Genomic DNA, 26,596 nt, shown 5'->3' with positions numbered 1-26,596 from the left:
AATCCCAAAAATGAAACGCGATTTGTAATCGTTTCTCGAATCTGTTTTATATTTTCCGATTTCTCATTTCCTTTAAACATTTTTTCGAGCCATTTTTTCATTCTCTCGGTCTCGAAACTCTTCAGTTTCTCTCTATCTCTCGCGAAACTCAAGAGAAGAAGCAGATCTCTCATCTCATCGAGGCATCTCGATCTCGGTTTCGCCAAACAAGGAGAAGAGGTAATGGTCGTGAGGAGATTCAATTCTAGGGTTTCAATTTAGGTTCTCGAATTTGTTCTTCTCTCAGTCCGTGTCGTGTCTCGATCTCTCGATTAGGTCTTGTAAGGTTGTTGAGAGTCTTAATTTTCGTTGCAGGAACTGAAAATGGTGAAGACGAAATGGACGAGGAAGAAGAAGAAAACGAAACCATTGAAGGATATAACATCTCCATTGAAAGATATTGAGATTCCGAAAGAGATTGAGAAAGAGAAGAAGAACGATGTGAATCTCGTTGAAGATAAAGAAAAAGAGGCGAACCCTGTTGAAGATAAAGATTCTGAGATGGAGACGAACACTAATGAAGAGAACGAGACCGAAGAGAGAGTTGATGATGAAGAGGCGAACAAGGTTCAAAGTGATGTAGAGGAAGAAGATGAACAGAGGTCAGAGGAGGAAGAGAGGTCAGAGGAAGAACAGGAACATAGGTCAGAGGAGGAAGAGAGGTCAGAAGAGGAAGAGAGGTCAGAGGAAGGAGAGGAGAGAGGTCAGAGGAGGAACAGAGGTCAGAGGAGGAGAGAACAGAGGTCAGAGGAAGAGCGGTCAGGAGGAGAGAGAAGAGAGGAAAGAGAGGAAGGAGAGGAAGAGAGGTCAGAAGAAGAGGCGAACTTGGATGAGAGCAATGATGGAAGAAGAGAAGGACGTAGGGAAGAAGGAAGTAGGGAAGAAGAAATTTACAATGTAGACAATGTAAGTATTTCTACATCTCATAGTTGTAGAAAACAATTGATACAACTAAAGATAACTGGTTTGTTTGTGATATGATGTAATGATATGGTTGATCTTATTTAGTAATTGGGCGTGTGGTATGTGTGAGATGGGAGAGTTTGGTGAGGAGTATGTTAAATTAGATAGGCTGTTATCTTGTACAACTAGAATAACTACTGGAATAACTAGTGGAATAACTACTGGAATAACTACCGGAATAACTAAGTATAACTAAGTATAACTAAATGAGTTTGTTTCTTGGTTGGTTGCAGGAATTCGTCGAAGAGGAGCCGGTCGCGATAAAACCGTTAGGCATGTACTTCCCACCTTCTGAGTATAGGAAGAAGATCAAGATATCGACGAGGTGTTTTATTGCTGATGTATTAAAAACCCTAGGCGAATTAAAGCCTCCGATGACTCCGGTAGAGAAGAGTTGGTTTGAGACTCATCCGCAGTTCAAACACATATTCCACATGCCACAGGCTGGAAACCACAAGGTAATGGGGATGTGGATGCTCCTTCTCCGAACCGTACGCATAGTAAAAGAAAAGGAGGCTTGGTTTGCGGTGAATGGTTGTCCAATCCGCTACGGTATTAGAGAACATGCTTTGATATCTGGTTTGAACTGTAGAAACTATCCACTGAACTACAAGCAATCCGGAGGCACGAACTTTGTGAAGAAATATTTTGGCCATCGAGTAGTTAGGTATCATGACGTGAAAGCAATGGTTCAGGAGGGAATGGAACCTGGTCGTGATAGGTTGAAGCTGCTGGTCTTGTATTTTCTATCGAGTGTTATAGTTGGGCAAAGAAGGGCCGGTGAAGATGCCCCTCCCGTGGAGCCATTCTTGCTTAGAGCAGTTGATGATCTCAACTTATGCAAAACATTCCCTTGGGGTAGATTGTCGTTTGATTACATGCTTAGACAGATTTCTAACACTATGAGCCATTTTGATGGGGAGGTGAAAGAAGGTGTGATTTGGCCAGTTCCCGGATTCTGTCTTCCAATGGAGGTAAATGTATATGACTCGTATGTTGAATATTTGCATAGAAATTATGATATTGACACTGGAAAGGTTTTTTTACTTGTGTAGTTCTTAGCATTTGAGGCCATCGAGAAATTGGGGGAGAAATTCCGAGAGCGAGTACCAGATGAAGACGTACACCCAACATGTCCAAGGATGTGCCGATCAATGTTCAAGAGAAGTGAAATGAAGGGATTTCCACTAGAGAAAATAAATAAAGCACTCGGTGATACTACGGTTAGTTGTCCCATGTATCCAAATATTGTAGATAACATGTTATGTAATCTTTTGGAAATTTGAATAAGGCGTTGACACTGCAGGACATTGAGAACATCTTGGCTTGTACCGACGAAGACAAGACTCTACTAGATGGGATAACAGAACCAGAAGACATCAGAGATAAGGATGACACGATTGTGGAGAGTTGGATGAAGGTGGTGGAGAGGGGTTATGTTGTTAGGTTTGAAGATATGTTGAAGGAAGATGTGGCTGCTAGACAAGCCCCTCCCCCTGAGCCTCAGATTGGAAACGACACAGAAGCTACCAATGAAGCAGGAGGGAACAGCGTCAAGCTAGATGAATTGGTGCAAGTCATTAACAGCTTCAAAGAAGATATTGGAGGGCGGATGACGAAGATTGAGGAAAAGGTTGGGGAGATTGACTCAAGACTCGCTGCATCGGAAGGTTTTGTTCAAGAGCTCTTAGATGGTAGGAATGTGAATGCGGATATGGAGGAGGAACAACAGGGCGTCTCGAAGAGGTCAAGGAACAAGACAAAGGACATCACTTCCAGGGCAAAGAAGAAGTCAAAGAAAAACTGATCAATTGCTTTTGTTGTTTGTTATGAACTTATGTTGCTTATGTGTGTTCTAAAACATGTTGCTTTTGTTTGCTTTTGGAACTAGGTGTTCTAAAACTTTGTTTGCTTTTTGGAACGAGTAAGAGAAGGTGTGTACTAAACTTATGTTTGCTTTTGGAACTAGGTGAGTAAGTACAACTATGGAAAACTAATAAAACTATATCTAACTAGTACAACTAGGTGATTATTTGATTGGTTCTCCAATTAAATAAACCGGATTTGATTGGTTCTCTCTCACTCTTCACTCTCCTCTCATCTCTCTCTCATCTTCCCTAGAATCTTCTCATAAATATACTTTTACTTTTCTCTCTCTCTCTCTTCCTTTAAAAAGAAGTCAGACGATTTCTCATTCTTTATCTCTCTCTCTCTCTCTCTCTCTCTCTCTTCCTTTAAAAAATCTTCTACTGAAGATGGAATATGGTTCGGGATCGTCCAGGAGAAGGCCAAAATCTGGTCGGAAATTGTGCTCATGTGCCTTAGAGGCGACCATATATCAAGCTTGGACAGAGAAGAACCCAGGGCGACGATTTTATGGATGTCCGCGGTACAAGGTATGGCATCTGATTATACAACTTGTTATCTTGCAATTCCATGATGAATAATGACTCGAATAATAGATTGGATTTGGATTATGTGACAGGAGCCAAATGGATGCAACTTCTTCTCCTGGTTTGATAAAGAGGATGGTACATTATGGCAAAAAAGAGCTTTGCTTGAAGCCCGGGATGAGATCCGAGAGCAGAGTCTGGTGATTGAGCAGTTGAAGGAAACAATTGCGGAACTGAGAAGCAATTTGGAGAAGAAAGAAAATGAAGATGAGATTGTTAGGAAGTTTGAAGACTTCTTTGTTTAAGCCAATGAATCCATTTGTATGTTTAAGAAGACCTCTATGTTTAATAAGACCTCTATGTTTACTACGGAAAACTACAGAAAACTACCGAAAACTAAGGAAAAACTACCGAAAACTAAGGAAAAACTACGGAAAACTACGGAAAACCACACAAGTCTTAACTTAACACAACATCACATACATAATCCAAATAAGAAACACGTACAAGGAGATCCACATACAAGTCTTAACAAACAAAGACTTGTATTTACCGAAAATTAAAGACATACAAGTTGTTCAAACAAACTAACACTTCTCAAACACGTGGGATAAGTAGTTTCAGAGCTGCAATTTCCGCAGCCATGTCGTCCACCTCCTTCCTTAAGCGGCGAACCTCTTCCTCAACTCCGATGACCCATGGCTGACGGAAGTGGAGACCATCATCCTGTCAGTTTCACATTGTTATTACATATTGCATTATCTTTCGGAAAAGAAGGGAAAATCCATATTTTTACCTCAAACTTGTCGCAAGTGAAGTACTTGCGGCCTGGTGAGAAATCTTTATCTTTCGGATTAGCTGAAACCTCGTTGACAATTCGTCCCCCGCATGGGCAAGATCTTGGAATCCCGTACTCAGCATCGCATGTATATTGAACCATGTCCAAGTGTTTCTTCGTTTTCTTCATCTCCCTCCTTTCCTGTTTTTCAACCCATGGATCCATCTCGAGAGAAAGATGACTGAATTGTAATTTTGAGAGTAAAGTGAAGATGAGGAGAGTCGAGGAGAGATAAAGGTTGTAGAGAGATGAGGAATGTGTGGTGAATGAGAGAGTAGAAGAGATAATGTTTAGAAAGCCCGCCTAAAATTTAAAATGTTTTGGAAAGCCCGCCTAAATTTTAACTTAGTTCTCCCTAAGATAGTTGTTGTACAGAATTTACAAATAGTTGTACATCGGGTGATTTCCATTTATTTCAGTATTACAAGTATTTATATATTTTTTTAGTAGTTGTCCAATGATATATAAGATTTCATAATATGATTATTGGTGTTTCGCGTAATTAAAGTGTCTATAAGATCTCTAAAACGAAATCTCATCTTCAGTATTCACATATTTAGCAAAGTGAGTCCAAAAGTGTATGTAGTATGTTGGGTGGTTGTTTTGATTCTTGAATAATAATTTTTTATCTTATGTTGGATAGTTGTTTTGATTCTTGAGTAATAATTTTTTATCTTCTATTGGATAGTTCACTTCACTATAAATATCATTTGATGATGCAACTTTGTAAAATTCACACTCAGTTCGAAATTCAATTTCAGATAGTTATACCAGCATCAATATCAGTTCGACATAGTTGTACAAAGAAAACAGAGTAAATTCACACTCAATTCGACTTAGTTGTACAAACAGAACAGAGTAAAATTCAAACATTTCGATTTCCAAATAGCAACCATTGCAGGCTTTGTCTTGGTCGCCTTTTATTTTGTGTCCTTGGCCTACGCTCCCCTGCTGATGGAAACCGTTTCACTCTTTTTCTTCCCCTCTGCTCAATGCGCTTAGGAGCCAAGATCTTCTTGTTTTTTATGTAATCCGGGACATCCCATTGGCTCCTATCCGGAACCACATATATAGTCCTGTAATATGCCAATGCCCACAGCTCTGTCCAATAGTATTTAGATATCAAATCTTCTAAATCGAAAACGTGATTGCTATCACCTTTCTTAGAGTAGAAAATGAAAGCGGCTAAGCCGTGGACACAAGGATACTTTTCAATGTCAAAGAACCTGCAACTGCAGCTTTTGGCTAGTAAATTCACCAAATACGGTTTCCCATCTCTGCCCATGACACTGTATTCAAGGTGAAAAGCATTTAGCTCCGACACAATTAGGCATTCTGCTTCCCCCCACGTGTCATGCACAAAGTTTTCCACTAGAGGCACCAGTTTCCGCTCACTGGATCCTCGAACTGTCTCTTGCCTGTGCGTATTAAACCAATCTGCAGTTTTTTTAACAATCGTATCCAACATTGGTATTAAAGAGTACCTCCTCGCGTCTTTGAACACGCTGTTCATCGACTCCACAACGTTGCTTGTGTCAATGTTGTATCTATCTCCTGGAAACCAACACCTCGCCCACTTTTCTTTCTCACTACTTTCCTCAAGATACTTCGCAGCAGATGGATACCGAGTCTTGAAACCGGAATAAGCAGCATCGAATTCAGGCACTGTGTAAATCCGAGCAATGTCCATAAATCTAGCTTCAACAACATCCTTGTTGACGTTTGGCACATGACCTCTCACATTTTGCGCCAAATGCCATATACAATGCGCATGATGAGCCATCGGAAACACACTAGCTATGGCATTTATGAGGCTTACATTTCTGTCACTCATAAATACCAACTCCGATGAATCCGGCACAACACTTTTCAACATCTCAAAAAACCAAGTCCAACTCTCCTTATTCTCGCCATCTAATACACCAAAGGCTAACGGATAATGGTGCCGATTAGGATCTTGGGCAGTGGCAAAAACGAGTACACCACCATATCCATTTTTCAGAAATGTGGCATCCACTGTTATCACTTTCCGCATCACTTGAAAACCTTCAATGCTGGCTCCCAGAGCGATGAACAAATATTTGAATTTGTCTGACTCATCCAATTCCACGCTTGATATTGTCCCATAATTCATCTTCTCCAACATGTACAAATAACAGTACAACATCTGGTAACTTTCTTCCGGAGTCCCACGCAAAACATTTACAGCTTCGTTTCTACCTCGCAAAGCAGTGGAGTACGATACCTTCACACCAAGTTTGTTCCACACAAGTTCGATAATGCTTTTAGGAGGAGGAGTTTCCATTTGTCCAGGATAATCATCATGCAATAGAGATGCAACTAGCTGTGGTGTTCCTTTCCTCCTTGAGTTGCATTTACTCTGACTTCCACGAGAGCATGTATGCAAGTTCGAGTACGTTCTAATAGAGAACGTTTCACTCCGGCCAATTTTTGCAGCTCGTACTCCCCATTGACAACCTTCCTTCGGACATTTTAACACTAATCGCTGCTTATCCGATTTTACCACCTCAAACCCAAAACTATTCGAACATGCTCCTCGATCCACCACTTCTTGCACTGCCTTTTTACTAACAAACTCTTGTTGTATTTTCAACCCCAAACCGTCTTCCCATGCCTCCATAAATGGAACTGGTTTGGCAAGAGGAGGTGCCTCTATATATCTTCCACGCATTTCTGACTCTTGTGTACCATTGTCCTCCATTCCACCAGCATTACAATCCTCTCTTCCACCAGCATTACAATCTTCTCTTCCACCAGCATTATCATCCTCTCTTCCACCAGCATTATCGTCCTCCATTCCACCAGCATTACAATCCTCTCTTCCACCAGCATTACAATCCTCTCTTCCACCAGCATTATCATCCTCTCTTCCACCAGCATTATCGTCCTCCATTCCAACAGCATTATCGTCCTCCATTCTATCAGCATTATCATCTTCCTTTCCACCAGCATTATCATCCTCCTTTCCACCACCATTTTCATCCAAATTAACTTCTTCATCAACTGCTTCCAACATCTCCTGAATCGCCACTATCCCCCGCTCAGATTGTTTTTCAACTAGAATGTTGCCACCATATAAAGTTATGGCTCTATCTCCGAAATCATTGTCATTCGAATGCAACACTTCATAGTTCATACCTAACGAACTTCGTTTACCTAACGAACTTCGTTTGCCGGCTCTTGAAAGTTGCTCGGGGAGTTCTGATCTTCTGATGATTTCCACATACAATATGCACCTGCGGTTCTCTTTATCAAGAGACAATAGATATACACAAAGGTCTTCATCATCAAGAATGATAAATTGTTCCTCAGACCCAATCAACAGTGGAATATAACTCAATTTCAACTTCACTGAACTTTCATCTATCCCAAGCTTCTTGCATATCCGTGCTTCTACCATTGAAACAGTTATATCGTCCACTTCATTCTTAATCACTACACTATACATGTGACCTTCGCATCTGAAATGTATGATGACGTTGTTGCTCATTGGATCCTGACAAGACAACCATTGAATATCATTCATTATGCATCGAAATATTCCAACATAATTAATTATTAACCGTTCTCGTTCAGTAATACTAGTATAACTAGCTGTACAACAAATATCAGTAATACTAGTATTACTAGCTATACTACAAATATCAGTATTACTAGCTCTACTATAGTTTCACTAGTTCTCCTATCTTAGCCGTATTGATTTTCAAATCTACAATCAATGTACTACGATTTAACTCTCCAATGCAGCTAATTTCACTCATAATGGACCAAATCGACCTCCGGCAACATCTACATCCATTCCAATCAGGTTTTCTCATCGAGGATTGCAACATTTATACATACATACCCGTTTTCACCTTTCCAGTACAGTGGAAGGTAGTGCAGCCTTTGATTGCGAACTCGATTGATATAGATAGGACCGAAGATCGATCTTCGACTCTGGAGCTTCGGATTGGGGAGGCAAATCGAAAGAAAGGAACTGAATTGGAGGAGGGCAGCTCAGTGGAGGACGAGAGCGTCGTGCATCGTTTCTCGATTTCGTTTTTCGATTTTCTTTATTCCACAACGCAGAGACGCAAACGCAATTCCACTCTCGGTTCAATTGAGAGGTTCAATTGCAACTGGTTTAATTTTCTTTATTTTCAAATTTAATTTTATTTTAGCTGAGGTCAATTTCGTAATTGCAACTGGTTTAATGAAATAGGAGGGTGTTGAGAATAGGGGGGGATATAAATGATTTAGTTTTTTTGTAGGAGGGCATCTGAGGATATGTCTCCCTTCAAGGGTTCTTTCAAATCGGAGGGAACAGAGTATCTACTCGACGAATGCGAGTACACCTCAACCTCAGGAACATCCTCATCTCCGTTCAAATACCTCAGCACCATCCTCATCGCGGGACGCGATCCCCTCTTCGGGTGACAACACAGCAACCCGACCGCGAGCGCCAGCCTCGCCTCCCCCTCGTCGTAACCCGATCCGAGCCTCGAGTCCACCGCGCGTAGTACGCCGCCGCCGCCCGCGTGCATCTCCATGACCCAATCGGCCAGGAAGAAGCTCCCGGAGTCCGTCGGTTTCCTCCCGGAGACGATCTCCAGCAGCAGGACGCCGAACGCGAAGACGTCGGAGGCGGATGAGGAGTTCCCGTTGCGCGTGAGCTCCGGCGCCATGTAACCGATCGTGCCGACGACGACGGTGGTGTGTGAGAGGGATCCCCGCTCGTAGAGCCTCGCGAGGCCGAAGTCGCCGAGCCTGGGGTTCATCTGGTCGTCGATGAGGACGTTGCTAGGTTTAACGTCTCTGTGGATCACGATCTTCTCCCACTCCTCGTGGAGGTAGAGGAGACCCGACGCGATCCCTTTCGCGATCTGAAAACGCGCGTTCCAGGTCAAAACGGCGCCGCATAGTCTCGGTTTACTGTAGAGAAGCGAGTCCAAGCTTCCGTTAGGGATATAATCGTAAATTAGTAACAAATCGTTTCCGTGTTTGCACCATCCTTGTAGGTTGACTAGATTCTTATGCCTCAAACGGCCTAGACTCTCGATCTCTGCGACAAACTCTCGAACGCCTTGAATACTGTTAGGAGTTATCTTTTTAACTGCGATCTGATCATCATCGTCTGTGGTTGTTATGCTTCCTTTGTAAACAGTTCCGAATCCTCCGCTTCCTATGATTCTGTTGTCGTTGAATCCATCCGTAGCATTAAATAGTTCTTTGTATCGAAATCTATGGGGATGATCGAGTTCCCAATCCTCGAGAATCTCTTCTTGGTTTAACCGTCTTTTGTATATCAACAAGAGAAACGATAACACCAGCATGATCGTTATAACGGTGGTTAAAGACACGATCAGGGAGATGATTTCTTTGTTGAAGCGTCTCTTCTTCGCCCTGTTGGGAGGCGGAGCAGGAAGCTCCGAGAGGTTCAGGGTAGCTGCTGGAACCCGACCGGTTGAGAAACTCCAGCCCATCACGTAATGCGCGCTAGATTTGTCCCCAGTTGCTGCAGTGAATCCCACGAACATCTCTTCTTGCACGATCTCTTGCAGTTTAGGGACGCGTTGCGAGATCAGAGGAGTTGTCGGCCTAGATCCGAGTCTGGTCGGGTAGACGGTGATGGTGAGTGTTTTGGTCGGTCCGTCGTAATCGATGAAGACTTGGATCGGCTCGCCGCTCGTGAGCTGGAAGTCTTCTTTGTGTCCTTCTTTGTCGAAGTAAGCGACGGGTTCTTGGACGTCTGAGGAGAGGCTGTTGAAGTTTAGACCGATGTGGTTGCCTATTCGGTCTGTGCTGTCTTTGTATCCTTGAACCGTGTCGAATTCAACTGCGAACACGTGGTTATCCGGATCGCCGTCGTCTTCTTTGTTGAGAAGACCCAAGTACTGTGCTGTCTCCGCGTCTGGACGGTCTGGGGTTGGAGATAGTGTGAATGTGAAGCCGAAACCTCCGTTGTTTGAGCTTGAAGGGATGATGATAAAGACGAAGGAAGTGCTGAAGGAACCAACCGTGGAGTTAGTATTGTCGAGCAGTCTAACCGGTTTGTCGTAGAAAGCAGTTCCCGCAACGTCTGAGTCTCGATCCGTGAGCCTCAGTAGTCCGTTGGGCGTGATGGTTGAATCTCCTTCTAATTCAAGTTCTGATTGGTTTCCATTAAAGCCTTGGAAAATGAACTCTGTACTCGTCTTTGATGTTGCTGTATGAGCTGGGACAAGGATCTGTAGGAAGATCACCAAAAAGAAGAGCTTGACCATGGATCTTGCTTTGCCCATAAATGATCAAGAGAGTGTTTGACCAAATATCAGGATGTATTTTGGTCGGAAAAGTCAAGAAGAAGAGGACAAGCGAAAACGAGGATGTATTTTGGTAATAAAAGTCAAGAAGAAGATGATAACAAAAATGCTTCTAATAATGATAAGAGAAAGATGGTATCATTCTCTTACAGATAATACACGAGAATCGTGATGCTTGGCAGCTTGGGATAATATTTTGTAAATTTGAAAGTCCAATGGATGCATGGGGATGACTTTTGACATAGTCCAGAATTCATATATATTGTACTTGATTCTCCTTAAATTTTAATATTTTGAGCAAAAGAATAAGATAAGAAGTTATATAATTGAATACCACGTCGCGCGGTCATAGGAGTTACGTATGCCCAGATTCCATATATATTGGGTGAGAGTGAGATGTTTGTACATTAACGGGAGTAGTAGTAATAAGCTTGGACATCTTTTCCAAACCTAAAAATTCGAAAAAAAATCAACCCAAAGCTAAACCGAAATTCAATGAATATATTTGGGTCTAAAATTTATCTGTTTGACAATAACAGATTCGAAAAGAACCAACTCAAATAGATTTGAATCCAATTAGAATGATCCAAATAGAACTGATTCTGATATGACCTGAAAATAATAATGATTTTATATGTTTTGTAATTTATTTATGATTTAGTTATAATAAAATTTTGTTTACAATTTTTTTTTAATTTAATTTTCATAAACATATAAACGCTAAGTTTTAAATATGTAATTTCTATTAAACTAATATATTTTACTAGTTTTGAATAATTTAAACAGTTTTAGACAATATAACCAGTCTAAATATCATATAAATGAATTTAATAAATAAAGAATAACTGCATCCATCTTAATCAAACCTAAAATTAGAGAAACTATGATTTTATCAGGAACAATTTGTAAATTTATAATCAAAAATTAATTATTTCATAAATACCTTAAATTTATGAAAAAAAATCATTTATAAATATTTACGAATGATTCATAGAAGTTTATAAATCCAACCTATCTTATAAGTACTAAATCTTGAATAGTAATTATTAAATTCTAAATACAAATATGATATCTCTAGCGATTTTTTTTAAATTATATGTTTTTTTTGTAAACAAACAATTATATGTTTATGTATGATAAATTGATATTAATACACAACATATAATTCAACAATGTGGTCCATTTTACTTTTCATATATATAGAAATTCAACAAAAAAAAATCATTTATAATAAATGATTTCAAAATAGTCATATCCAGTGAGATTAAAAAAAAAACTACTTAGTGAATAATTATTTACGAATCCTGTGATACGAATCACGAATTACCACCGCGTTACCACTAGAATCTGTGGAATGTTAATTTCCAATTCTACCCCTACAATTTTATTTTTTTCTTACCAGTCTTTTTAGATTTCAAGGAGTAACACTTTAGGGTTTTATCTACAGCGCCCCACCACCACTCAGACCTTCACATATAAACCAAAATGAGCGACGAGGCTCCGCCGCCGGCACATCAATTAGCCTCCGTCTCCTCATCCAACGATGAATCCTCATCCTCAACAGCGCAGAAAGCTCGTTTCTCAGATCGAGTCCGGATCCGATCGATCCTGGGCCGACCCGACGGCGGAGCCGGGCTCGCGGGTCAGAAGGTCCGAATCAGCGGGTGGGTGAAAACCGGGAGGGAGCAAGGGAAAGGCGCATTCGCTTTCCTCGAGGTGAACGACGGATCGTGCCCGGCGAATCTCCAGGTCATGGTGGACGCCTCGGTCTCGGATCTCTCGAGGCTGATCGCGACGGGGACTTGCGTGACCGTCGACGGGTGTTTGAAGATTCCTCCGGAAGGGAAAGGGACGAAGCAGAAGGTGGAGCTTAGCGTTGTGGAGGTGGTTGATGTCGGGACGGTGGATACTGCCACGTACCCGATTCCGAAGACGAAGCTTACTCTTGAGAGGTTGAGAGAGTTTCCTCATCTTCGTTCGAGGACCAACTCGGTAACTTAAAAATTACTTCTTTTGATTGAATCTGTTATTGAGATTATGTAGAGACTTAATGGAAAAATGATTACTTGATGAGGAAGTTAGGTTTAAGTGGAGTGGAACTGTTCTAGGGTTTGATGTAGTCATTTAGATTCGTCTAGTTTTCTTAGCCTCGGTGATGGTGATTACAGAATCTTTTACAGCCCTAATCGAAAAAACTATTACTTGATCAAAAAGTTATTTGATTTGTATTAGGTTTGAGTTGAATGTCCTGTTTTTGATTACAGATTCTTTGCAGCCTTAGTTGAAATGGTTACTTGATTAGAAAGTTATTAGAGATCAATTAGGTTTAAGTGGAGTCTACTGTTTTTGTTTCTTTGTGGTTTAGGGTTTGAGTGACGATAGTTACAGATTCTTCTACAACTTTAATCGAAAATGATTACTTGATCAGAAAGTTAGGTTTAAGTGGATTGTTCTTGTTTTTTGTTTGCCTGTGGTTTCAGATCTCTGCCATTGCAAGAATCCGACACGCGCTTGCTATAGCCACCCACAAATTCTTCGATGAGGAAGGCTTCCTATACATTCAGACTCCAATCATCACAACAAGTGACTGCGAAGGAGCTGGAGAGATGTTCCAAGTAACAACTCTGATCAACCATACCGAGAAGCTGGAGAGGGATCTCATTGAGAACCCTCCGCCCACCGAGGCTGACGTCGAAGCCGCCAGGGCCATCGTCAAGGCGAGAGGTGAAGCCGTGGCGCAGCTCAAAGCTGCTAAAGCAAGCAAGGAAGAGATCACTGCTTCCGTTGCTGAGCTCAACGAGGCGAAAGTGAGTTTAGCTAGGACCGAAGAGAGGTCAAGACTCAAGCCTGGATTGCCTAAAGCTGATGATGGGAAGATTGATTACTCGCAAGATTTCTTCGGTCGTCAAGCGTTCTTGACGGTGTCTGGTCAGTTACAAGTGGAGACTTACGCTTGCGGACTCAGCGATGTGTATACGTTTGGCCCTACTTTCCGGGCAGAGAACTCTCACACCTCGAGGCATCTTGCTGAGTTCTGGATGGTTGAGCCTGAGTTAGCTTTTGCTGATCTAGAGGACGATATGAACTGCGCAGAGGCGTATGTGAGATACATGTGCAAGTGGCTGCTTGAGAAACGTTACGATGACATGGAGCTCATGGCGAAGAACTTCGACAAAGGCTGTATTGATAGGCTGAAACTGGTAGCGTCGACTCCGTTTGGTCGTTTAACGTACACCAAAGCGATAGAAGTGCTTGAGGAAGCTGTGGCGAAAGGAAAGAAATTTGAGAACCCAGTGGAGTGGGGAATCGACTTAGCATCTGAGCACGAGAGGTTTGTTTTTTTTTTCTCTATAATCTTTAAAAGACTTGCAAGAACAAGGTTAGTAGTGTTGGTCTCCTGTTCTTACAGATACTTGACAGAGGTTGTGTTTCAAAAGCCGCTGATTGTGTACAACTACCCGAAAGGAATCAAAGCATTCTACATGAGACTTAACGATGATGGAAAGACAGTGGCTGCCATGGATGTCCTTGTTCCAAAGGTAAGAAAGCTCATTTAATGTTGAATCCTTTTTCACATGGAAGAGTAGTACTTATGAATGGCGTCTTTTCAATTAGGTTGGAGAACTCATTGGTGGAAGCCAAAGGGAAGAAAGGATTGACGTCATCATGGAAAGGTTGGTGGTGAATGTGAAACACCAGTTTGTTCAATGTTTGGCTGTTTCTTTCGAAAACTCTCTTTGATTTGTGTTTTTTATTTGTTGGTAATGAGCAGGATTGAGGAGATGGGACTACCAGTGGAGCCATACGAGTGGTACTTGGACTTGAGACGTTACGGAACAGCGAAGCATTCAGGGTTCGGACTTGGATTCGAACGTATGGTTCTGTTTGCGACAGGAATGGACAACATCAGAGACGTTATTCCCTTCCCTCGCTATCCTGGCAGAGCTGACCTCTAAGATTTACTCACTATGCACAAAACTCAATTTTATGTTTCTTTTGAGAATTGATTTCGGTTAATATTACACTATACGTTGCTAAATGAATGAATGTTTTGGATATTTCACTTTTAGCTGGAACTCGTTTTGTTTGGTTATCTGCAGAGATTACGTTTCACAAACCGGATAACGCAAGTATGGAATTAGACAACAAAACCGGGAGGTTGTTGTATTTTGATTTGACGCTTGAGCGAACCGTGGTCCGTAATCAGTAGTAGGCCAGAATGTTATTACTTGAAAGACAGTGGTGTAGGCTTCATAGAACCTTGTTTCAATTACCTAGTTAGAAGTGTCAGATGGTGTGAGGAGAATTAGAAATGATGTCAAATGTAAACAAGAAGTCGATATGTCCGAGTGGTTAAGGAGATTGACTCGAAATCAATTGGGCTTTTCCCGCGCAGGTTCGAATCCTGCTGTCGACGTGTTTTTTGGTTTTACTCGAAAGGAACAAGAGCTAGCAATGGCAGGCATATATGATGGATATATTTTTTCGAAACGGAATAAAGCTGACATGGAACTGATTGTCGACTCCTTCCCTTTACCTTCTTTACGGAACAGTGAAGCATTTGTTGATTCGGACTTGTCTTCTCATTTCATCACATTTATATGTATAACGAAATGTTAGGTTCAATTGATTGCATAACCAATACACGTTCACCTCGATTATCACTAAGAACAATCTTAGAAGTGTGAGAATCTAGAAAAATTAGAAAGGTGTGATTCAAAGAAAAATCCAAAAGATAAAAAAGATTCATCGCAAGGTCTAGTAAATGAGTCTTTCCAATAATAAACTGCCTCTGTGACTTCTTTGAATGAAAACCAACAAGAAATTTAAGAGAAAAACACCAAAACTTGTCTAAAAGCCACAGACTAAGTCCCTTCTCAATCCTCCTCATCGATGACCTTTGTGCCGAGTCCACTTAGTCCTTCGGCAGGGATTTCGGCAACGGTGACAAGTGAGAAAAACTCTTCCTTTGCGTCTTCATCGTCGTTCCTCTTACGTGCAACGCGGACCCTGATCCTTCTTGGGGGACCTCTGATACCTTTGCTCCATATCTGCTTGTTCAACTTCACGTCTACCCTAACGTCCTTGGTTCCCATGGCTTTCTCTGCAAACTTCCTTATCTCCTTAATGGCCTTTGGTGCCTTCTTCTTAAAGGTGCTGTTACAAATTAACCATGTATTAGGAAGGGGTCTTCACATAAAATCTAACCTAATCTGAAAATGAAGTTTCTCATTACAGAACAAGATTGAGTGTTCGTTTGATTTATACATGTAATTTGTTTCATAAACAGCATTTCCAAATAAATAAACTGAATAAAAAAATTTCATTTAAGGCCTAAAATATGATACATTTTGAAAAAGATAACAACTCTAGACACTAATCAAATATAAACCACAATAAGTCTCTAAGAAGATTCATACTAATAATGGCAGGAAGCGACTATGTCTCATTGCAACAGTATGAAACTGAACAAATCAAGCAGCTAATAAAACATGAACAGTAAGGTCTTAATGAAAGCTAACCAGCTGTGGAGGCGTCTGTGGAGGTTGATGGTGTACTCTCTGGTCACCACTTCCTCTTTCCTTCCCTTTTTCTCAGACATCTTCTCTTTGTTGTCTGTCTTATACTTCTTCACACTCTTACCTAGCAAAGACTCCACTTTTATAAGTAGATTCACTAATCGGAAACTAAACAGATCTGTAAACTGCTGTGTATAATAACGATCAAATAAAGAATTGAAGCCGGAGAGAGAGAGAGTACCTTTGCGGCTCGAAGAACGTCGACAGACAGAAAGGCGCCGAAGGAGGAGTTCAGATTGTAAAAATAGAACAAAGGGTTTCAGATTGTAAAATCTAAACCTTAGAGTGAGTTCTTGTGTTGCTGTGACTTGTGCTGCAGCATCGATCAAGACTCTCCATTTATAGAGAATCAGATGTAGGGTTTATGTGCTTCGCAGCTTCGGTTTCAATTCCCTCAGAGACGATCGATGTTCTCGAGAGGAGTCGCCGTCTCTACGAAGACGAGGAGGTGGATTGATAATATCAAAGAAATAAAGCTCAATGCTTTACGGTCGGGCGTGTTCATCTAATTAATGTTCGGTTCAATCGGATACTCAATTGAGTATCGGTTATTCACCGAACCGAACCGTTACCCGAAGATATTGTAATACAAAACCCAACCGGTTATTTCTACAGAACCGAGTAGACCCGAGACCCTGATTTTTCGGGTCGGTTCCGGTTCGGGTCCTCGGGTCCGGTTTTTGTGCCCAGGCCTAGGAGGAGAAGTGACCTTTATATATGCTACACGTAACTAAAACCTAGATGGTTGATTTTTTGGGCTTTAATGGGCTGACTGTGTACCATTATCGTTAACATGAACGTCTCCCGCCCTCGGAAGTTTTGAGCTCATTAAAGGCCCAGTATATAAACTCAACAACTACACTACAACAGAACTTAAGAAATTGCCACCTTTGCTTCTTTAGCCAGTCCTAATTGTACTGAACCGAAAATTACGAATATCAATGTAAATTGTGCTAAATAATTCCATAACCATACGAAACCGCTTAACCGGAACTACATTTGTGTACTCAAACCTCCGTAACAAACCGATACAAAGCGAATTCAAACAGATTTGTCCTTTTATCAAAGACCACATAGTTTGATCACTCAACAAAAAAGCTCACAAAAGTTTTTATTCGAATCAGATTCTCACCTTCGGGCAAGTCCTAGAGACTTTCTCAGCAACCAACTTGATCTCACGAATCCTCTCCTCAACCAATTGCTTCAACTGCTGCTCTTGATCCGGCTTGTTTTCATCCACTTGAACATTGTTGCTATTACCTTCTTCTCCATTCACAGACTTGAAAACCACAAACGACGCTTCAGCTTCGAACTCGGTCGGAACATCCACCACCTGTTTCTTTGGAGCCTCTACATCTTTTCCAAGAATGTCGGTTCTCACATGGCTCGTGATGACACTCGTGTAATCCTCCATGTATTTGTCGATAGGATCAAGCGCGAGGTATATCAAGATCTCCCAGCATTTGAGGAGCTGTTTCTTGTTGATCTTCAGAGCTTCGCGGACCTTCTCGATGGCATCCGAAGGTGGAGTGAATCGAGGTATCTGAGCTTTCTTCGATAGCTTGCCTTTTGTGAGAGTCTCAACAGCTGAATCGATGGCTGGTTTGATTGGATCGAAAGCCAGCAAGCGGTTTATGTCTATGCAAGTGCGGATGCGTTGGAACTTTTCGGATGGCTCTTCCACTGTAAGATCGTAAACGTTTTCTGCTACGGCCATTTTGTTTACAACCTCCATGAGATAGCTTCCAAATCCTTTTCCTTGGAAGGAAGGCAGGACCAGGATCTGTGAATCAAAACCAAGAATTGTCATATAGAAAAGAATGCAAGAAGAAATGAGATGGTTGATGTGTATATATTATTATTACCTGGCTGAGTCGCATCCTTAACCTGTCGGGGTAACGATAGAACTTATAAATAGCAGTAAAGCCGACAATTTGATACAAAGGCTCCTCTTTATCCTCTTTCTTTTGAATCAAGAGATATAAATGCCAGTCAGGGTCAGTGACATCAATAGGGTTGCTGCCTGATATATAATGGACCAACGTTTGGTGAATAATACTGACAATAGAGACAATAAACATTCAAGATGACATCAAAGAGCAAGGGTGGGTGCTTACCATCGACAAAAAGAAGAACAAGGGGCACCAATCGGCTATAGAGGAGTCCAGCATTTGGAGAACCAATCTCCATCCGTAAAACCTGAGGAAAATCGACCATTATATGTTGTTTCTTTGACTGCGGATTTGAGGATTATAAGATGAAACATATATAGCGCAAATACCTGGAGATCTGAAGGAGCCACTTGAGCATTGATGCTGCTTCCATCTGTCACTCCGGAATGTATTACCTCTCCGTTTGAGACCATATTTCTAAAACAATCGATAACAAAGTTTAACAATCAGTGACTCCAAACCACAGGTAGAGGTTCGAGTAAGTATGAGAGACTCCAGTAGTTGTGCACCTGATAAAATCTTTCTCCGTCGAAAACGTTTGCAGAAATTCATCCTTGCTGTCAACAATTGTCTCAGCAAATATGTTCTGGGTGGAATGAAGTTTGTCAATCACATAAGAAAAAAACGAACAAAAAAAATGCTGCAGGAGGCATCAGATATGATGAGACATAAAAGTTGATTAATACCTGTAAAGCAGATTTGAGGTCCGTGATGCCTTTGTCTCCCTTGAAACAACAAAAACAAAAGATAGTAGGCAATGGTGCTCCTCTAACTCCAAGGTGGGTTTTCATTTTAAAAGCCAATATATATAAACAGTCCAATGACTCAAAAAGCAAACTTAAGACTTACATTGGTTGTGCTCTGGAATGTAATATCAGCATAAGAATGCAACGAAATGCTATTGATCCATACACTGATCTGAAAACAAATGATTGACCGCAAATATTATGTCAGAACAGAACCACCACCACAACATTAAGAAACCAAAAACTTAAAAAAAAAAAAAAAAAAAAACTACCTTCAAACCTTGGTAGCCATATATCTTCCCATCTCCATCAAAAAAATCGTTCAGATCAACAGGAGTAACACATGAAACATCAGGAGAACCCACTTCCTCTTTGCTGGAGACTACAAAAATCAACCCACCACAAAAGCACAAAGTCAAAATAACAATATCACAACAACAACAACACACACAAAAAAAAAAACTTATATCATTCATTGATAACATTGAGCATACACATCTTCTCTACAACGTTCATCCACTGAAAAAAAAAACTTCTGACAGCTATCAATTTCTTGTGTATTGAACTAATTTCACCAAAAGAGGGGGAAAAAATAGGAAGCTGTAACCCTAATTTTCGTTACGATCCAAAATCAAGATACGTACCGAGATAGATTTTGATGCACTCGTTAGCCTCCACGCCAGCATCTGTTTAAGAGCAAAACTGCCAGATTAGATTGAGAAAAGTAGGAAAAGCGGAGATACGCTAAGTGGCAATCGCGAGAGTAGTAAACACACAAAAGGAACAGAAAATAGGAGAAGAGATGACTCACCGGCGGGAGAGAATCCGACGCGGCGACGCTTCTTAGGCTCGGGACCTGGGGCGGCGGCGGATTGATGCTTCTGAGCCATGGAATCTCCGGCGGGAAGAGTGTGAGAGACAAAGGCGGGAAAAAACTGGAGGGTTACTGGAAATGTAGAGAGGGAATGGGATGGATGGATACTCTCTCACTAAGCTTGGGGTTTGTAGTATTAACTCTTCACCAGAAAGAGCATCAAAAACGGAGAAACAGACACCACATGATCCATAACCAAGGCCCGTTAGCGGCCCAAATGTATACATTATTATTTATATAATATACAGAATACAAAAGACGTATAGGGCGTTTGGTCTAGTGGTATGATTCTCGCTTTGGGTGCGAGAGGTCCCGAGTTCGATTCTCGGAACGCCCCTTTTTATGTAATTATTTTACTTTTTTAGTGGATTAAATACCGCGTGAAGTTAGCCAACTGTCTGATAAAATGATCGAGAATTTTGGTAAAAAATCAAATACATTAAAGGAGTTGAGAGATCTAATGCACACACTTTAGAAACTAGACTTATTTCAAATTGGTGCCTAATTTTAGAAAAGGTCAACTTGTTCAAACTAGACTTGCTTTTAAAAAATATATATATAAAAAATCGATTCTGTTTAGTTCAGTTATACCAGATTTTTTTAGTTTCGACTGAGTACGCTGTTTCAGATTTGAAAGTATACATTTCAGTTTGATTTTTATGTGCTTTTCCAACTCAATTTTCATATAAAAATGATTTCTTGAAGACTCTGAAAACTATTTCCAAGTTACTTTTTTTTTGTAAGTGTAAGAAGTCGTGCTGCTTTAATATGAGTCAAAAACTAATTAAAAATGTTTTTTTTTGGATAGTTTGACCGTTCGAGTGTCATGTTACCACCACAACCGGCGTCAATGGAGAAATCACCGCTAAAAATTTAAACAGAGAGAGAGAGAGAATAAACAAAGAAAAAAAAACTAAAAATCGGTTATTTTTCCAGAGATGTCTTAGGAGAGAGGAGAGAGAGAGAGAGAAGGGAATCGGTGTGTCTATAAAAGCTAAACAAAGCCAAAACATTTAAGAGGTAGGGAGAAGAGGAGGAAGAGAAAGAAAAGAGCTCCTCCTTCCTTGTTATCCCCCTGCGGTGCGGTTAATAAGACAGCCAAGGCGGAAACTGAAAAGGAGCTTTCTTTTGGTGCCAATGGCTGAGTCAAACGGCTCCGTTTCCGTCGACGTTGGAACCATCTATCTTGGTGGCAAGGTCCTTTCTTTATCTTTACCTTCCTCTTTGAAATTGTTTTGTTTATTACTGCAACTATGGTTTCTTGAAATGGGATCCCAATCAAGCTTCTGGCCTCATCATAACTTTGCTTGAATCTCAATGTAATCTTCTGAACTGAGATTGTGTTGGAGAAATGTATGGTTATGTTAGAGTCAGATTGATTTTTTGTAGTAATAAATTTCATCTTCTTGATTGCTTCTTTTACATATTTGAGAATAATAAGCTTCTTTAAAAAAAAATTTTGGAAAATTCTTTGCTTGTGGATTTGTAAAATTTCGTGTAGATTAGATTATTCTTGGGATCTTCTTCTCTATTCAAAAAGATATCTTATTTTGTACTATTCCTTATTCTTGTCTTATTGCCTTTTGATTCTTATTTTCTTTTTAAATTAAATAAAGAATACTCCAGCTGTTTTTGTCTACCTTTGACCCTTTGTTTATTCGAGATTTAAAACACTAAATCCTTCTTTATTATCTCATCAACACTCATCATCATAGTATTCCATCTCTTTTACACTGTCATTCTCTTTTTATTAAAAAAGAAATTTCACAATGATTAGAATTAGGCCATCCTTTGGGTGATGATGGAGTTTTGATTCTGTTTATTTGCACCTTAAAAAGTAGAAAGCTTGCACATGGTAAACCTCTAACAGAGATTTTTTCATTTGTATTCATTATTGTATTTGTACTCATTAATTATTTCCCACCTAAAGTAAGTTGTCATATCATATTCCTAGCTTTAGTATACAATTGTTTACTGAAGCAAACAAACACATGTAATAAAACTATGGAGAAGAAAATGGTAATGAGATGATGTATGATTGTTTACAAGTTTTATGCTAGTTTCACGATCCGTTGGTGGTTGTTACTTTTGTTAAAAACTTGCTGGTTTACTTATCTTCAGGAGCATCGTGTTAAAACAGCATGTGGCGTTGTGTCCGTCATTGTCTATGGAGACCGAGAAAAGCCAGCATTGATTACTTATCCCGATCTGGCCCTTAACCGTAAGTCTTAAAGAAAACTTTACAGGCACACTAGTGTCTGTTTTGCTGATTTTTTTCTTTAAAAATGTATTTGTTGCTTCTTCTTTCAGATATGTCATGCTTCCAAGGATTGTTCTTTTGTCCTGAAGCAGCTTCCTTGCTTCTACATAACTTCTGCATCTATCATATAAGTCCACCTGGCCATGAGGTCCATATTTTTAGTTTCTCTTTTTAAGTTATATAAAAAAGAGCATTTTGACGCAAGAATTCTTGCAGTTAGGAGCTGCTCCGATTTTTCCTAATGATACAGTCCCTTCTGCTGACGATTTGGCGGATCAGATCCTTGAAGTTCTCAACTTTTTCGGGTAAAATAATTTTGAATGAAGCCCTTATTGAAGTTTGCAAGCATGTTAACTAATGACGTATAAGTTTTTTTTTTGTTCAGACTTGGTGCTGTTATGTGTATGGGAGTGACTGCAGGTGCTTACATCCTCACATTATTCGCTGTATGTTCCTTCACTCTTCTCACAATCCGTTTTCCTCAGAGAGACATTGTGTTTATTATTATCTGTTCTGTGTTTTTTAAAAACTTTTCAGATGAAACATAGAGAAAGGGTTGCCGGTTTGATTCTCGTCTCACCGTTATGCAAGGCGCCGTCTTGGTCTGAATGGTTCTACAACAGAGTTGTCTCAAACTTGTTGTATTTCTACGGAATGTGTGGAGTGGTAAAAGAGTTTCTGCTTCAAAGATATTTTAGTAAGGTGCGTTAACTGCGTTTACCACTATTTGCATTACTTAGTTCTTCTCTAGTTTTTAAAATATTGCTTCTACTTTGCAACAGGAAGTGCGTGGTAACGTGGAGATTCCAGAGTCAGATATAGCACAAGCTTGCAGAAGAGTCAGTCTTACCTTTACCTTTTATATTCTGATTCATGTATCAAGTAACTGACGTCGTTACGCTTTTGGTGATGTCTTTAGCTGCTTGATGAGAGGCAAAGTGTAAACGTCATGCGGTTTCTTGATGCCATTGATCGGTAAGACAAAGAACACTTTAAATCCTTTGTATAAGCAGCGTTCATGGTGTTAAATATTTAGCTTTCTTAATGCTTTTTTTTTTTTTTGCAGGAGACCTGACATCTCAAGTGGATTGAAGAAACTAAAATGCAGGACACTTATCTTTATAGGAGATCAATCTCCATTCTATTCAGAAGCTGTTCACATGGCAGCAAATTTGGATAGAGGATACTGTGCTTTGGTTGAGGTTTTAGAAACAAAATCCTTTAGGCTTTTTTATTTACATAACAGAACATCTTGGTTTGGTTCCTAGCTACTAATCGATGTTTTACTTTCTTGGGAATATTTTGTTTAGGTTCAGGCTTGTGGTTCAATGGTAACAGAGGAGCAACCACATGCAATGTTGGTTCCAATGGAATATTTCTTGATGGGTTATGGATTGTATAGACCATCTTGTTTTACAGGCAGCCCTAGAAGTCCTCTTAGCCCTTCCTGCATTTCACCTGAGCTTCTCTCCCCTGAAAGCATGGGATTAAAGCTTAAGCCTATCAAAACCCGAGTCTCGGCTTAAGTGTATGCGTGTGCAACTTCTGATTTCACTGGTCTAGTTTTGTAGATATAGAGCAAACACTAGGGATATTTGAGGAGAAAACATCTAAACCCATCCTTATATAACACATTCTTTTGTAGTCAGCCATGATAAAGAAAAGTCACAAATGTTGTTTCATTATTTCATTTTCTTTATCTCTGTAAAATGTTCTGGTGTCGTGATATTGTAACAACTTTTTGTGATGGGACACTTGCAGATTGTGTAATCCCTACTTCAATAATAAAATTCATATTGCCTGTGATTCTTTCTTTTCTATATAGTATTCTCGACCATCAGCTCAATTGGGCATAAATACTCTCTACCTTTACAAAAATTGTTAAAAAAAAATAACTATACAAGAATTTGTAACAAATAAATTTGTCAGGATTTTAAGAAGAATATATTAAGTTGAAATTATTTTTTTTTGGAAATTTTTGGTAAACAATTATTTGAAAAAGCAGTATGCAAGTATGCGATGGATTTGTTGAAAATAAGCTTATTTATTTGCAGTGTGTGTTCATGATGGATATGTTGAAGAGAAGCATATTTGTTTGTGATGTAATAACGTTAAGTTGTTTCAACTAGGCATGGATGCAAATCATGCAGTAGCTGAGCCGCATGGATTAATCTGACTTTCTAGATTCATAAAAAGCTATGAATGTAGAATTCGAATCTGGATACCATTGGAACAATACGACCAAACTAAAACCCATTGTTATTATTATTATTATTTTATTTTATTTTCTTTTATGAACCGATTGTTATTGCACTTAACATCCCAGTAATCTATAAATCCGACAAAGCTCACTAAGACAGTTTCATCACGCGTATCTCACAATCACGACAAGCTCGAACACACACAAGAAAGCTCAGTAATAATTTCAAATGATGTAGTCCGACCATTCGGAGATAAACGAAGTGTGATCCATCGTCTCTCCCGGACACTCCTCATCATGAATCGTCGGTTTCTCTTTTCCTCCGACGAGTCTCGCCGGATTCCCAACGGCCGTAGCTCGTGGAGGGATGTCGATCAGAACAACAGATCCGGCACCTACTTTAGCTCCTGCTCCGATCTTGACGTTCCCGAGAATAGTCGCTCCAGCTCCGATCAAGCAACCGTCGCCGATCTTGGGATGTCTGTCTCCGCAAGCTTTACCTGTTCCACCGAGCGTCACGTGGTGGAGGATCGAAACGTTGTTCCCTATCACAGCTGTTTCTCCGATGACGACTCCGGTTGCGTGATCGAGAAGTATCCCTTTACCGATCTTCGCTGCTGGATGGATATCGACGGCGAACACTTCGGAGATACGCGAGTGGAGAGCTAAGGCTAGTGGCTTCCGCGTTTGAGTCCATAGCTTGTGTGAGATACGATGTGCCTAACCGAGTTTCAAACCAAGTTAACCAAATTGAATAAACCAAACCAAATCAAGTTTAACCATATTGAATAAACCAAACCAAATCAAGTTAACCAGATTGAATAAACCAAATCGAATCAAGTTAACCAGATCGAATAAACAAAATCAACTATATACAAACCGGAATGCCTAACAAATCAAGTTGACCAAATCAAGTTATCCAAATTGAATAAACCAAATCAAAATCAAGTAAACCGGAATGAATAAACCAAACCGAAAGATGAAGATTCTCATTTCTCACCTGAATCGCTAAGAAGCCCTTGTAATTGAGAAGGCAATGGGAGAAGGAGATACACGCCGGGTCACGAACGCGAGCAGCACGGAGATCCGCGACGGTGGCGTTGCGGAGAGAAGGATCGGAGGTGAACGTGTTCAAGAACAGATCGTAAAGAAGCGTCGAGAGAAGCGTCGACGAGCATAGCTTGTTTCCTAGATGAAACGAGATCGACCGCTCGAGAGACGAGTGAGAGAGAATCGTCGAGTAGAGGTAGCTAGCTAACGCCGGCTCCGCCTCTGCGTCGCGGCGAGCTTCCGCCTTGATCTGTGTCCATAATCCCGCAGCTTCCGCATCGGCTGCAGCCGCGGCAATCGCAGCTGCAGCTTCGGCAGATTGAGCATCGTTGGACTGTTTGTCTTTTGAGGGAGATTGATGTTGGAGCTCTCCGGCCGGCGGCATCTTGACGGACGGCGATAATAACAATTATGTGTCCCGCTTATCTGTAAACCTCTTCTCTTATTTATCATCGTGGGGAATTTTTTTAAACCATAAATTAAAGATAATGAGGGTCCATGTGGCATGTGATTAACGTGTTTCTTCGAAAGTAAATCAGATCCGTTGATTATTCTATGGTTTTACGACAAGGATATAGTCCGTTAGATTAGATTCACCCTTCTGAAAATCGACGGTGGTGATTCCGCCGACAGTTCTTACCAAACTTGTTGGCTGCAGTAAAGAACAGGGTTTAACATTTACTGATTTATTCGGTATAGAAAATCGGTACACCAAACAAGGACAGAACCAGTTTGATACAGATCATTCCGGTTAGATGAAAGAGAACTAACCAGTTTAGAAAAAAGAAATTTAAATTAGGGATTACTAGATAATTACAATACATGTCATTTATTATTTGATATACTTCTAAACGTATACTATAGAAATTGTTATTAAATTAACCATAAAATTAATTAGAAATCTACAAAAAAAATATTTATTTATGAAAATAAAACTATGGAATTAATTAATATGATTAATATATATATGAAATTAATGATTTTTAATAATAAAGATTTGATAACAATTTATATATGCTCCATCATTTCTATTTATTTTATATATTAAAATAAATTAAATAATCACATTAAATCTATGCTAATTAAAATTTAGATTTTTCATATATATATATTAAAAATTTAAGAACTGACTATAATTACTAAAACTAAGTTTATTTTATAATAAATAGTTTAATATTTTTTGTTATAATAAGATACAAATAATCATAAAACTATATGATTAAAAAATCTCATTTAACATAGATTTTGGCTAAAAAGAAGTAAACATATTTTAATATCATATACATTAAATTATATACCATACAAGAAATACATATAAAATTTTGGTTTATTTTAATATGTATTATACTTGAATTAATATAAATTAAAATTTGATCAATTCATTAAAATTTGTTTTA

General features: G+C 39.8%; 9 protein-coding genes and 2 non-coding genes across 11 annotated transcripts; 6 read left to right on the top strand and 5 right to left on the bottom strand.

Moving 5' to 3' along the window:
• Positions 1-70: 70 nt before the first annotated feature.
• Positions 71-2,949, top strand: LOC108852047 (uncharacterized protein At3g43530-like). The gene is made up of 5 exons (XM_057006446.1): positions 71-219; positions 355-945; positions 1,236-1,976; positions 2,058-2,225; positions 2,309-2,949. Exons 2-5 carry the CDS (start codon positions 364-366, stop codon positions 2,807-2,809), a joined length of 1,992 nt encoding a protein of 663 aa, XP_056862426.1. The 5' UTR covers positions 71-219; positions 355-363; the 3' UTR covers positions 2,810-2,949.
• Positions 2,950-3,209: 260 nt separating this feature from the next.
• Positions 3,210-3,771, top strand: LOC130509294 (uncharacterized). Its single transcript, XM_057005096.1, has 2 exons — positions 3,210-3,398; positions 3,488-3,771. Exons 1-2 carry the CDS (start codon positions 3,258-3,260, stop codon positions 3,698-3,700), a joined length of 354 nt encoding a protein of 117 aa, XP_056861076.1. The 5' UTR covers positions 3,210-3,257; the 3' UTR covers positions 3,701-3,771.
• An 83-nt stretch (positions 3,772-3,854) lies between these two features.
• LOC130509292 (protein FAR1-RELATED SEQUENCE 3-like) lies at positions 3,855-7,974 on the bottom strand. The gene is made up of 2 exons (XM_057005094.1): positions 4,192-7,974; positions 3,855-4,121 (listed from the first exon to the last, which is right to left on the bottom strand). The coding sequence occupies exon 1, from the start codon at positions 7,778-7,780 to the stop codon at positions 5,099-5,101; it is 2,682 nt and encodes an 893-aa protein (XP_056861074.1). The 5' UTR covers positions 7,781-7,974; the 3' UTR covers positions 3,855-4,121; positions 4,192-5,098.
• Positions 7,975-8,359: 385 nt separating this feature from the next.
• LOC130509293 (lectin-domain containing receptor kinase VI.4-like) lies at positions 8,360-10,517 on the bottom strand. Its single transcript, XM_057005095.1, has one exon. It carries the CDS (start codon positions 10,515-10,517, stop codon positions 8,493-8,495), a length of 2,025 nt encoding a protein of 674 aa, XP_056861075.1. The 3' UTR covers positions 8,360-8,492.
• Positions 10,518-11,963: 1,446 nt separating this feature from the next.
• Positions 11,964-14,607, top strand: LOC108836894 (asparagine--tRNA ligase, cytoplasmic 1). Its single transcript, XM_018609990.2, has 5 exons — positions 11,964-12,530; positions 13,019-13,869; positions 13,948-14,077; positions 14,154-14,212; positions 14,311-14,607. Exons 1-5 carry the CDS (start codon positions 12,024-12,026, stop codon positions 14,492-14,494), a joined length of 1,731 nt encoding a protein of 576 aa, XP_018465492.1. The 5' UTR covers positions 11,964-12,023; the 3' UTR covers positions 14,495-14,607.
• A 266-nt stretch (positions 14,608-14,873) lies between these two features.
• On the top strand, positions 14,874-14,955 carry TRNAS-CGA (transfer RNA serine (anticodon CGA)). Its single transcript has one exon. It is a non-coding gene; the product is annotated as a tRNA-Ser (tRNA).
• Positions 14,956-15,263: 308 nt separating this feature from the next.
• Positions 15,264-16,341, bottom strand: LOC130510158 (60S ribosomal protein L31-3). The gene is made up of 3 exons (XM_057006525.1): positions 16,299-16,341; positions 16,061-16,181; positions 15,264-15,695 (listed from the first exon to the last, which is right to left on the bottom strand). The coding sequence occupies exons 2-3, from the start codon at positions 16,138-16,140 to the stop codon at positions 15,416-15,418; spliced, it is 360 nt and encodes a 119-aa protein (XP_056862505.1). The 5' UTR covers positions 16,141-16,181; positions 16,299-16,341; the 3' UTR covers positions 15,264-15,415.
• A 724-nt stretch (positions 16,342-17,065) lies between these two features.
• On the bottom strand, positions 17,066-19,816 carry LOC108847241 (histone acetyltransferase type B catalytic subunit). Its single transcript, XM_018620433.2, has 10 exons — positions 19,627-19,816; positions 19,460-19,501; positions 19,088-19,197; positions 18,919-18,987; positions 18,756-18,794; positions 18,579-18,655; positions 18,399-18,486; positions 18,235-18,316; positions 17,983-18,140; positions 17,066-17,900 (listed from the first exon to the last, which is right to left on the bottom strand). The coding sequence occupies exons 1-10, from the start codon at positions 19,703-19,705 to the stop codon at positions 17,238-17,240; spliced, it is 1,407 nt and encodes a 468-aa protein (XP_018475935.2). The 5' UTR covers positions 19,706-19,816; the 3' UTR covers positions 17,066-17,237.
• Positions 19,817-19,954: 138 nt separating this feature from the next.
• TRNAP-UGG (transfer RNA proline (anticodon UGG)) lies at positions 19,955-20,026 on the top strand. The gene has a single exon. It is a non-coding gene; the product is annotated as a tRNA-Pro (tRNA).
• Positions 20,027-20,587: 561 nt separating this feature from the next.
• On the top strand, positions 20,588-23,756 carry LOC108844465 (protein NDL1). Its single transcript, XM_018617724.2, has 10 exons — positions 20,588-20,886; positions 21,811-21,910; positions 22,000-22,097; positions 22,166-22,254; positions 22,335-22,395; positions 22,487-22,651; positions 22,732-22,788; positions 22,869-22,924; positions 23,016-23,151; positions 23,260-23,756. Exons 1-10 carry the CDS (start codon positions 20,827-20,829, stop codon positions 23,473-23,475), a joined length of 1,038 nt encoding a protein of 345 aa, XP_018473226.1. The 5' UTR covers positions 20,588-20,826; the 3' UTR covers positions 23,476-23,756.
• A 429-nt stretch (positions 23,757-24,185) lies between these two features.
• Positions 24,186-25,642, bottom strand: LOC108843868 (serine acetyltransferase 5). Its single transcript, XM_018617009.2, has 2 exons — positions 25,150-25,642; positions 24,186-24,869 (listed from the first exon to the last, which is right to left on the bottom strand). The coding sequence occupies exons 1-2, from the start codon at positions 25,582-25,584 to the stop codon at positions 24,375-24,377; spliced, it is 930 nt and encodes a 309-aa protein (XP_018472511.1). The 5' UTR covers positions 25,585-25,642; the 3' UTR covers positions 24,186-24,374.
• Between the last annotated feature and the right edge of the window lie 954 nt (positions 25,643-26,596).

Source organism: Raphanus sativus, chromosome 3, assembly GCF_000801105.2.
Source record: "Raphanus sativus cultivar WK10039 chromosome 3, ASM80110v3, whole genome shotgun sequence".
NCBI lineage: Eukaryota > Viridiplantae > Streptophyta > Magnoliopsida > Brassicales > Brassicaceae > Raphanus > Raphanus sativus.
The sequence above is the reverse complement of the archived record's forward strand: the minus strand, read 5'-3'. Positions and strand labels throughout refer to the sequence as shown.

Bases quoted from the DNA above. Each gene is read 5' to 3' on its own strand.
- LOC108847241 (XM_018620433.2), bottom strand. From the start codon at position 19,705: ATGGCTCAGAAGCATCAATCCGCCGCCGCCCCAGGTCCCGAGCCTAAG. The intron at 18,795-18,918 runs GTAAGTCTTAAG...TGTTGTTTCAAG, and splicing joins CATTCCAGAGCACAACCAAT to GGAGACAAAGGCATCACGGA. The intron at 18,317-18,398 runs GTATTTGCGCTA...GATTTTCCTCAG, and splicing joins TGGCTCCTTCAGATCTCCAG to GTTTTACGGATGGAGATTGG.
- LOC130509293 (XM_057005095.1), bottom strand. From the start codon at position 10,517: ATGGGCAAAGCAAGATCCATGGTCAAGCTCTTCTTTTTGGTGATCTTC.
- LOC108844465 (XM_018617724.2), top strand. From the start codon at position 20,827: ATGGCTGAGTCAAACGGCTCCGTTTCCGTCGACGTTGGAACCATCTAT. The intron at 20,887-21,810 runs GTCCTTTCTTTA...ACTTATCTTCAG, and splicing joins CCATCTATCTTGGTGGCAAG to GAGCATCGTGTTAAAACAGC. The intron at 22,255-22,334 runs GTAAAATAATTT...TTTTTTGTTCAG, and splicing joins GAAGTTCTCAACTTTTTCGG to ACTTGGTGCTGTTATGTGTA.
- LOC130510158 (XM_057006525.1), bottom strand. From the start codon at position 16,140: ATGTCTGAGAAAAAGGGAAGGAAAGAGGAAGTGGTGACCAGAGAGTAC. The intron at 15,696-16,060 runs GTTAGCTTTCAT...AATTTGTAACAG, and splicing joins CACAGACGCCTCCACAGCTG to CACCTTTAAGAAGAAGGCAC.
- LOC108836894 (XM_018609990.2), top strand. From the start codon at position 12,024: ATGAGCGACGAGGCTCCGCCGCCGGCACATCAATTAGCCTCCGTCTCC. The intron at 12,531-13,018 runs GTAACTTAAAAA...CTGTGGTTTCAG, and splicing joins TTCGTTCGAGGACCAACTCG to ATCTCTGCCATTGCAAGAAT. The intron at 13,870-13,947 runs GTTTGTTTTTTT...CTGTTCTTACAG, and splicing joins TTAGCATCTGAGCACGAGAG to ATACTTGACAGAGGTTGTGT.
- LOC130509292 (XM_057005094.1), bottom strand. From the start codon at position 7,780: ATGAATGATATTCAATGGTTGTCTTGTCAGGATCCAATGAGCAACAAC.
- LOC108852047 (XM_057006446.1), top strand. From the start codon at position 364: ATGGTGAAGACGAAATGGACGAGGAAGAAGAAGAAAACGAAACCATTG. The intron at 946-1,235 runs GTAAGTATTTCT...GGTTGGTTGCAG, and splicing joins AAATTTACAATGTAGACAAT to GAATTCGTCGAAGAGGAGCC. The intron at 1,977-2,057 runs GTAAATGTATAT...TTACTTGTGTAG, and splicing joins GATTCTGTCTTCCAATGGAG to TTCTTAGCATTTGAGGCCAT.
- LOC108843868 (XM_018617009.2), bottom strand. From the start codon at position 25,584: ATGCCGCCGGCCGGAGAGCTCCAACATCAATCTCCCTCAAAAGACAAA. The intron at 24,870-25,149 runs GTGAGAAATGAG...AAACTCGGTTAG, and splicing joins AGGGCTTCTTAGCGATTCAG to GCACATCGTATCTCACACAA.
- LOC130509294 (XM_057005096.1), top strand. From the start codon at position 3,258: ATGGAATATGGTTCGGGATCGTCCAGGAGAAGGCCAAAATCTGGTCGG. The intron at 3,399-3,487 runs GTATGGCATCTG...ATTATGTGACAG, and splicing joins ATGGATGTCCGCGGTACAAG to GAGCCAAATGGATGCAACTT.